Below are 12,744 nucleotides of genomic sequence, written 5' to 3' on the forward strand. Positions count from 1 at the left end.
GTGGAGAGCTCACTCATGAGCCTTTTGTGTTTTATACAGAATTCAAACACTACATCTGACTAGTAGTGAACATATTTGCATAACTGTAATTTTTTTTTCTAATTTGTATTTTTAAAGGGGAATAGACACTTGTCAGGCGACTGTAACAGCTGTCACTATCCTTTTCAGAAGGGTTCCCACTGTGGCAAGGTGTGGTAGCACACACACCAGTGCCACCACCTCTACCTGAGCTGAAGGCCAGTCTAGGCTACACAGTGAAACCCTGTCTCTATCAAAGACAAAGGACAAACTAGAAAACAGGATGCACCCCAGGGTGGTGATGGGGGGTGGAGAGTCAAATTCTGCTGTCCTGAATAGGGTCTATCCTTTAATCCAGTAAAACAGAGGTTTGCCAAACAGCTCATGAGCTACATGTTGAAAAGCACTGCCTTAGCTGACAGTCCCCTTTAAAAGACTGACTATGGGCTCTGTTTATAAGGCACTAGCAGAGGAGAGAAGATCTGGGGTTGTTAAACCAGAGGGGAAATACAAACTCGTTTGTATTATTATTACAGCACTACTTAACTTCAATGAAACCATCTGTGCTGACAGTACTGGGAAATTGACTTTGACAGTTTAAAGGACAAAAAACCCTTTCATTCTAGTTTAGATCTGAACCATCTCCCAAATGTCCACGCGTTAGACTTGTTCAACAAACAGTCCAGGTTGCTGTTTGTTGGAGGTGGGCCTTTGAGGGGTTATAACATCCACATGCCCTTGTGCTCCTTATCTGGTTCCCAGTCATGCAGGGGACAGCTTTGCTGTACCATTCTCCCCACGCCCATGGCCTGCAGCTTTACCACAGGCCCCAAAGCAATGAGGACTATAATATACATTATAATGGTAAATTGTCCAGTGCTCTGCAAGCTGTCCCCCAGACTCCTGTTTATGTCAGGAGTCCCCAAGGCTCTGTCCTGGGTCAGGCTGGCCCAGTCAGGTTGATCCCTTTGGCTCTGTGACAAGGCAGTGCAGCATTCCCAGCAGAGGTACTACTGTTCACCCCACATGAAAGCTTCTACCTGGGAAGGGGAAGCTGAAAGCCACTCCTGAAGAAGAAGTTCAGATTAGCATCTTTGCTTGACTTCTGTGCAGTGTCGGAAGCCCAATTGATGATGTTTCCTTTGTTTGTTCTCAATCAGGACGATCCCATTTGCTCTAGATATTATGAATGCCTGATTTGACGATGCTTTGCTCTGCTTTGTTTTATCGGAGGCTACTTGCTACTTGCTAATCTGCTACTTGCTACTTATTCTATTTGTGCTTGTGGAATTAATTTGTAGAATTAATAAACTTGCTCACTCAAAACCAAGAATGGCTATGATAGGTTATTCCCCAGACTACAAATCAGAGACAGTCTCCAATCAATAAACCATTTGAGAGACGAAACAAGCTTGTCAGTTGATTATCTTAGGTATTTGCTGCAGTAACAGAAAATTAACACCCTTTAACTAGTGAAGCACCAAAATATCCCAAAAGCTGGTGGTGGTCCCACCATCTGGGAGGCCAAAGCAAGCAGACCTGAGTTTGAGGCCAGCCTGGTCTACAAAGCAAGTTCCAGGACTTTCAGGGCTACACAGAAAAACCTTGTCTCAAAAAACAAAAAAGAAAAAGAGACAGAGACAGAGAGAGAAGATATCAAAAATGTTCTTCTTTTCACAATTAATTATTACACAATAAAGCAAGGGAAAGCTAATATTAGCCAAGTGTTCTGATGTCAAAATCCTAGCTATAGTAATCACCACGGCTTGTAAGACGTTATCACTGAGCACAACTGGATAAAGGAACTCAGGTACTATTTCTTATAAATACTCAACTTGTCTACGACTTGTCCCATTAAAGTTCTCAATTAAAATACTTTTAGAGAATCCACATAACAAACACGTGGCAGCAAAGTAGGAAGCAAAGATCTTTATTTTTTTTAAAAAAATTTATTTATTAAAAACAGCAATTTCTAGCTAAATAATATAAAGCATTTTAAATTAATTATTCCAAAGTATGTACACTCTGTATGAGTAAACAGTGAAACTGTACAGATCTAAACAAACACTCATTCAGCGGGCAAATCGGACCAGCCCACCCTCCCAGCAGTTGGTAAGGTACGTGTGAGTGTTTTCAGAAACAAACGGATCAAAGCACAAGAGTCCCCGAACAAGCCCTGCTCTGTACATCTGCTGAGCCACGGCACTGTACGATGGTTGCGTCCTTGTCTCTTTGGAAAGGCTATCTGAACACCCAATGTACATATAATACACAGAACTGGATATTACAGTTTATCACATAAGACATGTATTTAAAATAGTAAGTACAATCTTCCTAACTCATTCATTTCATAGCAAAGAAAAAATATGGACCCTCTTACCTTTGAGTTTCCCAAAATACAGAGTAATATGCTCTACCAAGCAACAGCCACCACCAATTTAAACTGGGCTGAGAAACAAGTGGCCTGTTGCATCGGGATGGGTCACCCATGTGCACACTGTGCAGGAGGCTGTTCCTGCCTCTTCACCTGCACCATGAGGTTTCACCTGCATCATCTGCCCCATTTCAGAGCCCTCAGCACTGTCCCACCCTACAGACGACGGTCTGAGTAATTGAACCAAGAAACAGGCTACATTTACTGTAACACCAGGGTCAAAGCCAATTCAATCCCAAATTCAAAGGGGAAATTGTAGGAAAATTCACAGATGCTTATAGTCCTTTGACTTTTGACTGGTGTCATATTTAAGGTACGGGCAGTGTTTGCCACACTTAGGTGTTCAGCTATGGCAGGACTGGGGACACTGGAAGGCTAGTGTCTAGGACAACATAGGCAACCAAAGAGTATTCACTTTATAAAGAATGACCGCAACTAAGCTCCATCCATGAGACCCTCAGGCCACCTCCTCTCCAGGCTGTGCCAGGCTAAAACCCCACTCACACAGTGGTGCTGGCACTGTGAAGATCTCCATCATCAAGATACACCTATCTAGTGAGGAGGATGCAGTTCAAGGGGAGAGCCTTACAGGAGGCCTTGGCTTCTTGCAACTGCTCCCTACCTCTTGTCAGCCCACAGAAAGATGACAGCCTGAGACCAGGAAAAGCAAGATGCCTTCTTGGCAGCAACCATCCTATGCCAACTGAACCTCGACCCAGCAGAAGCACTGCACCAGGACACAGAAGTAAGAGTTCTCCAAATCACAGCGTCCGTGGAATGCCCGGGGTAAATGCCTTGCTGAGACCCGGCAGCTTTCCAGTCAGCTGAGTTCCTATGAGTGCATCACACTAGTCACTACTGTAACCTACTTTATTGCACAATCTGTGTGAAGGAACATTTCACTGTGAATCGTGGCTCCCTGTCACTTCTCTCCACTGCTGGAGACCACTTCAATGAGGCAGCTCTCCCTGCTGTCAATCTTTGGCATTTTGATCTTCTCTGGCTTCACCCACGTTTCCTTCTGCGGGCAGCACATCCGTGTTCCTCAGGAGCCGTCCCACATGGGGGTCTTGAGCATCCTGCAGGCTGCAGGACTCCTCAGGCCTCTCCTGTGGGACAGACTGCTGACACCCGTGGTCCACTGGGATTACTTAGAAACTGACAGCAGGAGGTTCAGCTGAAAGGCAATGTGGAGACCTGGGTTAGCTACACTGTGGACTTTCACTCTCAGAAATCTCCAAAACATGAGGGGAAAAAAGCCAAAGATATTTACAGTCACTGGACATCCTGCAGGGAGCTGTACTCCACTGCCAAATCCAAGCCTTAGATCACTCAATGTACAACGATGGTGACAGCAAAGTAATAATCAAATAATAAATAAACAAATGCACCACACAACCCAGGTCACCCTTTTCTACCCAGTGTTTTGGAAAGCACCACTGTAAGTAAGCTGAACTCTTCAAATGATGACTTTGTTTTGTTTGTTTATTTAAAGTATAGCCCAGGCTAGCCCTAAACTCAACATCCCCCATCTCAGCTTCCTTAGTGCTAGACTGTGAATGGCATTTTGTTTTGTCTTTCTGTTAAGATGGAGTCATGTAGTTTAGGTTAGGCTCACACTCCTCGCTTGGCTGAAGGCGACGCTTCCTTCCTGATCTTCTAGGCAGGCTGCAGTTTCCGGGGTACAAGAGATTGAACCCCCAGCTCTGCCCTTGAGGAAAGCAGTCTACCATGAGCTTCACCACTCCTCCCGGATTTGTAAATGGCCACAGCAGGCATGCTAGGTGGGCTTTGGCGGTGAACTAACTCTCCTCACAGGTGCGGGTCATACTTGTCACGGAGGCCAATAGACAATGGCCGCCTGAGACTCCAGAGCCAGGTACTGGTGGCAACTCCAGAAGAGTAGCTAAACAGGCCTGGAGACCCGTGGTGAGCAGCTGACTCCCCCTCCACACAGAACAGCTGTCCAGTCAGTAGTCACCTCCTCTTCTCTGACTGAGACAAGTCACCTGCCGCTCCCGCTGGGAATGCAGGCCCTAACGCAGCTGTGGAGAGCCGACCCCTCAACCAGTCATTAGAGAGCCTCTGCAAACTGACAGGAAGGCGGCCTAGGAGGCTTCCTTCTGCATTCAGGAGTACCAAGCAGGCATCTCTCAACCTCCTCTCAAGGAAAGGACTGGAGGGAAGCTAAAAGTGAGAAGCCAGCAGAGAAGTCAGGAATGGGGTTTCTTCCACCACTCCTGCACCTCTCCTGCTACATGTTGGAGCTGCTGTTTATCTGGAATGTTCCCCAAAGCCTGTGTGTTCAAAGCTTGGTCCCAGCCCTTCAGTTCTGAAGCAGAGGGACTTACAAGGTGTGGGCCCAGAAGGAGGACAGCCCCTTCCTCTTCCTTTGCCATTATTGGCCACAGCAAGAGCAGCTTAACTGTACACATGCTTACGCCACAGCTGCACCAAATGTCCCAAGAGCAATGAGGTCAATCAACTATGGACTGGAGCCCACAAACTATGGCAAACAGGCTTTTCTTTGTCAAAGTGACAGAGGGCTGACCACACTGACTCTCATGATCCAGCTACTTCACTCTACTTCCAAGCAATAGACAATGACAATAGACAATGACTACAGAATAAAAGCAAGCAGAGGGCTCCAATTCAGACTCCTAACCACTGCAGTTAACTGAGCCCTCATCCTCAAAGCTCACATACCCTCCCCCATCCATGACTACTTCTCTTGATCAGAAACAGGAAGTCCTGAGCTGAGTCCTCCATGAGCCCTGCCCGCCAGCCCAGGACCCCGCATCTGTGCCACCCACTCAGACTCCCCTTAACACAGCTGGGCTTCCTTGATGTCTACAACCATGAGCAATACCACTCAGACCGCTCCCGAGACACAGTCTCTAGGTAACATCCCCTAGACAGCTCTAGAAAACAGAATAGGAATTCTATATGTACCATGGTCTATAAATCTAACCTGGAAACCACAAGATATTTTATATTATTCAAAGGCAAAGCCAAGGCCATCCAGATGGCTCAGTAGATGAAAAGGTGTCTGTTCTCAAACCTGACAACTAAGGTTTGAATCCAGAGACTACACAATAAAAGGATCAACTTGCCTAGGTTGTTCTCTGTCCTCTGACATACATGCTGTGACACACACAAAGCACACACTAAATAAATGTAATAAAAATATTACAAAATTAAGCAAACTTGGGGCTGGAGAGATAGCTCAGAAATTAAGAGCACTGACTGCTCTTCCAGAGATCCTGAGTTCAATTCCCAGCAACCACATGGTGGCTCACAACCATCTGTAATGGGATCTGATGGCCTCTTCCGGTGTGTCTGAAGACAGCAACAGTGTATTCATATACATAAAATAAATAAATCTTTTTAAAAAAATAAGCAAACTTAAAGTGGGGAAGCTTTCTAACTTCTAAAGTCTAACTATGTTTAGTGTTATACTCACACAGAAAATGGTCACCTCAAATGAACTATTTTTAAAAAACATTTAGAGGCTAGAGAGAAGACTCAGTGGCTAATAACACAGATTGCTCTTCTAGAAGACCTGAGTTCTATTCCTAGCACCCACATCAGGTGGTTCACAACAACTGAAACTCTAGCTTCTAGGGATCTAACACCCATGGCCTCTATAGGCATTCATGCACACATGAGTACACACACACACACAAACACACACACAATTTTAAACAATTTTTAAAAAGTTTAAAAGATTTAGCTTGGCAGTAGTGGCACATGCCTTTAATCCCAGCACTTGGGAGGCAGAAGCAGGCAGATTTCTGAGTTCAAAGTCAGCTGGTCTACAGAGTGAGAGTTCCAATACAGCCAGAACTACACAGAAAAACCTTGTCTCCAAAACTGTAGAACACTAGAAGAAGCATTCTAAAATCTTTTTCCAATATGACTCCAACTATCCATACATACACTGCTATAAGAAAGGAAGGGAGGGAAGGAGGAAAGAGAGGAAGGAGGGAGGGAGAAATGGAGGGAGGGAGGGACAGACAGATCAGAGAGATGGCTCAGTGGCTAAGCATACTTGTCGCTCTTATAGACAACCCCAGTTCAGTTCCCAGCACCCACATCCTGCAGCTTACACCACCACTCCAGCTCAACAGACCTGACCACCCTCCTCTGGCCTCCAGACACTTACACACACACACACACACACACACACACACACAAACACACAGAAAAAGGCCCAGACATATACAAACAATTCAAAACTTTTAAAAATTAATCTAAGAAAAAAATGTTAAAAGGCATATGCTGCAATATGGGTAAGCCCTGAAGGTATCCTGAGTGACAGGCACCAGTTAGGAAAGACAACGTGTGACACCACATAATGAGATGCCCAGAATACACAATCCCATAAAGGCTAAGGGGAGACTGAGGGAGGAGGGCGGGCTGGAGATTCTGTTAACTGTGAGGGGTTCTTTAAGGGAAAGAAAATATTACAGAATCAGCTGCCAGGGATGGCTGCACCACCCTGTAAATACAGTACAAACTACTGAGCACCACATTTTAGCAGAACTTGGTGGTCTATGAACTGCATCTCCCTGAAGAGCACAATTCTCCCTCCAGCTCGCTCCCCATTACAGTAATATCCCTAAAACTATCTGCATATGCGGTCTCGTGTCCTCTCCTCCCATCTGCACTCATACTTCACAAGGCTCGGCAACCTGACCCCCTTCCAAGATTCTCTAGGCCTAATGACAAAAAGTAAGTTATCCTCCAAACTGACAAGCCATTTCTAATAAAAGCTCCTGACTGACTCGAACAATGAAATGAATGCTGACACAAACCGGCTCTCTAGTTTAGGTTTTTAAATCTAGAAAGAAGGAAAAACACATAGGTCCAGCATTGACTCTAGTTCCTAAAATAACTCCTACTTCAGGCACTGTGTTGGCCTGGGTTTAAACAGCCGACTCAGCAAGCTGATGAACTAAGACTTTCACGGACAGGTCGGTCATTAGCAGGATGAATTAAACAATTAACTAACCACCCCCACAGTTAGAGACAGCAACTCAAAGTTTGAACTCTTACTCATTAAAGTAAAACAACGTAGAAGTTGTGAACTTAAAACTAGAAACATGTTTGCTTAAACATACTATCTGCTCAAGTAAAAACCACACAGGCCTTCGGTCTGTGGATACCTGTTCCATGGAAGGGCAAGCAATGATCTGGATATCTTCAGAACTGAACTCCTCCTTTAGCAGAGCATGGAACTTCTGGAAGACTTGCTGAATGTTATTCTTAGAGAGGAGGAGAGATCACATCAGACAACCCGGGGATATATGCACACGCTATAAACAAGAAACACTAAGAGTATTAAATCATCATGGTTCTTGCCAAAATGAGTGGAGGAAATATATTTTTATGAGATTACCAAAGACATATAATTTGTACTTTAATATTTTACATGCTAGCACAACCTGATGGAGACGTATTGGATAATTCCTGGAAACATTAAACTCTCATATATCTTACCTCCCACCCCCGAGAATAATAAGTCTTCAGCAATTTCTTACACAAAAGATAATAAAGTTTCAAGACACATAAAATGCACTTAAAAAAAAAAAACTCAACCATGCCTTGGGTAAAGCCGTGAACTCAACACGAACTGGAAGTTATAGTCTTAAATCTGCTCTGACACATAATCCCTTGGTAGCTGTTGCTACCAAGCCATTTATTTCCTCTACTCACTAGTAAAACGGGGCATAAATTCTGAAATGCTGCTCTCCCAGTGTTGCGCCACAGTGCAATGTGCGGATCTAATTTTTTGCTTATTTATTAATTTCTACTTTTAAAATGAACAAAAATATTAAGACCAAGTGGGCAAGGCATAAGATATAACCAGATAGATCAGGCTCTGAGGCCTCTGAGATCACAGCGAATACCAGCCTCACTAACACTTGGCAATGTCTATAGGAAGAGAACAAGATAGTAAGAAAAGCACACTTAGGTCACTAGGCAGCGACCTCCCACCCACTCACCCTGACAGGCTTAAACAAGATGAACTCTGTGTCCTTGTTGGACAGATACAAAGACATGCTCCTCAGTGTCAGCGGCAGCTTCGTCTTTATTGTCTTGTAGGCAGTGGCCACAAGGTCATTGACCTTTGCTGCAAAGAAATTACCCTCGTTAGTGTCACAAAAAAGGGGAGAAAAATTACCATTTTAATTCAGAAGGGAATACTGAAAAATAGCAAAAAAAGAAAAAAAAATCTCTTCCCACCATCTTGTTACTTATAAAGTTTGCTCATAAGCCCTCCAAACAGTCATTAAGAATATGCTACACAAAAACTCTAAGCCACAAGGGCTAATGCAGCCAAAACTCCCCTAGCATGATTCAGGATGGTCATAGAGGCTGGTATTTGTGCCTTTTAAATGTGGAGGTAGAAAAATAAGGTTTAAAAAATTCCTGTTATTTTTAGAAAATTAATTTTTTTTATTTGAACCAAAGGATGTAGAAGGCTGTTTCCCTATTTCTCTACACCTTCTCAAACATGAAGCTCTGAAGCCTTTTGCCAGTGTTTCACTGGTTTATTTGTATTGACTTTTGAGTGAGGCTGCACATTCTAGATATTATGAACCTTCTTCTTTGTGACTAACTCCCAAGCGTATGTCTCTCACTGGTTTGCTTGGGTCACTCAGAAGATTCTTATCTATCCCTGTCAAGGCAGAACTATGTATCCATGTATTACATTCTTATACGTCCTTACCAGACAGAGAATAAGTTCCAGCTATTTGCAAGTAAAGTATCTATACAACCCAGTGCAGCGTCTGAAAGGCCACACGGGGGTGAATGTACCAGCCATCTGAATGAAACAATCAAGGGGGAGTTACCTAGCTAGTCACAAAGAAGAAGGTTCATAATACCTAGAATGTGCAGCCTCACTCAAAAGTCAATACAAATAAACCAGTGAAACACTGGCAAAAGGCTTCAGAGCTTCATGTTTGAGAAGGTGTAGAGAAATAGGGAAACAGCCTTCTACATCCTTGTTCAAATAAAAAATATTCAAAGAAAAAAATAAAACAAAAGACAACAAGCCAGGCACCATGGTGGATACTTGCAATCCCAGAGATCGAGAGATCCAGAGTCTGGGTTTGTAACAAGCCTGGGTGGTTTGTTTCAAAAACTAGTAAAATGGAAACCCACAGGTATTAAGGTATTAAGAGACAGTGTATCTTCATCAGATGTTCATGGGAGTATAAAATGTTTCAACTTGAGGGCCTGTTAGACAACATCCTGAAAGGCTGAAAATAAACCCTTTCACTTAACTACTGAAAACTGTCATTTAAGCATTCACAAGATACAAAGAAGACACATGTGTATAAATCATTTACTAAAGAGTTTATGGAAACCAAAGTGAAACATTAAGTATATTCATTAATAAACTAGGTGAGAGACTCATGGTGTGATGAAGAGATGAACAGCTGGGCACACTGGTGTCAAAGGCTGCACACCACACAGGAAGTGATAACCGTGGGGATGGTACATCTCACCTGATTAACCAAGTTCATGTGTGCCAGTGCATATAGAAAAACAATCTGGGGACAGTCGCTACAATCATGGCTATATTTGAGAAGACTAGTTTGCAAATACAGAACAATCATTTTTTGTTTTATACCTTCCCATAGGTCAATCTACAACGTGTAAAAGAGTTTAGCTGACAGAAGACTGGGCAAAAACATGGTAGGAAAGTACCAATGCTTATCCTCATTACATCAATGAAGGCTCCTCTCAGGCACTTCCTCCCCGGGCTCTAGTTCCATCGTCACTAAAATACTTTGGGGATCACGGAACTGGACTCGGAGGCTCTCAGTAACCACGAACTGGGTGCTCAGGCTAGTGAATACAGTGCCCATCAACTTCTAAAAAGATGTATTTCCAACCTTAAGTTAACAAACAACGGCATCTTAATTTGTAACTCATTCTGCAGGAGTGTGGTTATCCTGACATAATCTCCCCAGAACCTGAGCTGAGGGCAGAGGGTCCAACAATTTCTAGACTGCTGTCCTTGATCTACCATAAGAGGCCCATAAATCTCTCTGACAGTCAAGTAAGGGCTTTATTCATTACAGACCATGAAAAGCCAACTCCATACTTCCAAGGTGGTCAAAGAAGATATATTTACAAGATAGTGAAGGATCCCACTTAGATTGAAAAAAAAAAAGTCAAATGACAAAACAGTGTGTCACACTCCAATCTGTTCATTTACTTTGTTACTAATGGCAATTTACTGAAGCCAAGGATACCCCCAACTCAGAATTGTTAGGATACAATTTTGCAAAAATAAAAATAAAGCCCACAGGCCCTACCTCAGGAGAAAGGGTCTTTCCAGAAAGGAAAGAACAAGAGTTAGCTGTGCCTCAGGTCAGCTTGGCTGTAGTGCCAGGCCATGCCTGTGGCCCGTGGTTTCTATTTTAACAAAGATGTACCATCCCTCAGAGTTCTATTTACATAAACATTCAGAATGCAAGCCAGCTCCTACTTCTAAATAAACATTGTAAAACACTAAAACCTTAAGTCACAGGCTCAAATTAATTCAAGACCAAGACAATGTCCCCAAGAGCCACGCTGGCTAGGGACGGCAGTGTCCTGACTGTGAAGACCCATAGTCATGGCAGCCTGTTGTTAGAATGACACATTGGACAATGTCATTCTATCAAGGGGGCTTTGTTTTTCAAAGATGCCACAGTTGTCAATCTCAAATACAAGACAAACGTTTAAAACCAAGGCGAGAGTAAAAGATTCATCTCCTCAACAGGCACCGAACTGGTTACGGTAGCACACCCTCAATGTATACACAAGGAACCTTTGAATAAACTATCTCCTTCCCAAAACAACTGATGTGTATTTGTACATTGTCTTAGTCAGGGTTTCTATTCCTGGACAAAACATCATGACCAAGAAGCGGGTTGGGGAGGACAGGGTTTATTTGGATTACACTTCCACATTGCTGTTCACCACCAAGGAAGTCAGGACTGGAACTCAAGCAGATCAGGAAGCAGGAGCTGATGCAGAAGCCATGGAGGGATGTTCCTTACTGGCTTGTTTCCCCTGGCTTGCTCAGTCTACTCTCTTATAAAACCCAAGACTACCAGCCACGAGATGGTCCCACCCACAAGGGGCCCTTCCCCCTTGATCACTGAGAAAATGCCCTACAGCTGGATCTCATGGAGGCACTTCCCCATCTGAAGCTCCTTTCTCTGTGATAACTCCAGCTTGTGTCAAGTTGACACACAAAGCAGCCAGTACATACATCTTCCCAGGAGACAGCATGAACTACTTCTTAGTTCAACTTTAATAAATTAAGGCACTTATGGCTGAAAATTTTGGAGACAGGACAGCTTCAATCAAAAATTTTATATGGCATTAAAATTTGACTTGTGGAAAATTGTAAAATAAAACTTACTTATTTTCCTACCCGCAAACTAGTCCATCTCTCAAAGACAACCACCTTATGACCTCTTCACCAAACTGTAGATAAACGAGCTGATGGCCCTTACAAGTTACCTGAGAAAGAGGGTATTATCCCTCTATCCAAAGACAATATGGACCTAACAGAAAATGGCTTTCTTTCACCATAGAAAGGCTGATTCCAGGCTAGCTGCCTGTAGCTGACGAACTGCATGGACAAGAGGCAGAGGCCCTCTTTGGATCTCTCTAAGAGCAAGAAGGAGGTCTCCCACGCTGAAGCAGCTTCTCCACAGCTAAGACCCCGCTCCTTCCCCACTGTCTCAGTGTGTAAATGTGGGTCACAGAATAGCAATGTAACAAATTTTATTCTGGTTAATGGTAACTGAAAATGCCAGGACCCAACAGGGATGACAGTAGCTGAAATACCCAACAAAGGGGAGAGAGAACCTGTAGACACCATATCCAGAGGTTAGGCACAGCCCCTGGTGGAAAGATGGGGCCACCCACCCATCTCAAAAATTTTAACCCAGAATTGCTCCTGACTAAAGGAAATACGGGGACAAAGAGTGGAGCAAAGACTAAAGGAAAGGCCATCCAGAGACTGCCCCCACCTAGGGAATCCATCTCATCCATAGACACCAAACCCAAACACTACTGCTGATACCAAGAAATGCTTGCTGACAGGAGCCTGTTATAGCTGTCTCCAGAGAGGCTCTGTCAGAACCTGACAAATACAGATATGGATATTCACAGCCAACCATCAGACTAAGCACAGGGACCCCAATGGAGGAGTTAGAGAAATGACTGAAGGAGCAACCCCATAGGAAGAACAACAATATCAACCAACCAGACCC

General features: G+C 43.7%; 1 protein-coding gene across 1 annotated transcript in view; it reads right to left on the reverse strand.

The window, feature by feature from the left end:
- Positions 1-1,951: 1,951 nt before the first annotated feature.
- Positions 1,952-12,744, reverse strand: part of Cog3 (component of oligomeric golgi complex 3) — a 54,753-nt gene continuing 43,960 nt past the window's right edge. Inside the window, exons 21-23 of the mRNA XM_021203184.2 lie at positions 8,461-8,588; positions 7,621-7,719; positions 1,952-3,629 (exon numbers count right to left, since the gene is read on the reverse strand). Coding sequence (XP_021058843.1) covers positions 3,600-3,629; positions 7,621-7,719; positions 8,461-8,588 — 257 coding nt within the window. The 3' untranslated portion in view covers positions 1,952-3,599. The remainder of the gene's footprint in view (positions 3,630-7,620; positions 7,720-8,460; positions 8,589-12,744) is intronic.

Source organism: Mus pahari, chromosome 8 (genome assembly GCF_900095145.1).
Source record: "Mus pahari chromosome 8, PAHARI_EIJ_v1.1, whole genome shotgun sequence".
NCBI lineage: Eukaryota > Metazoa > Chordata > Mammalia > Rodentia > Muridae > Mus > Mus pahari.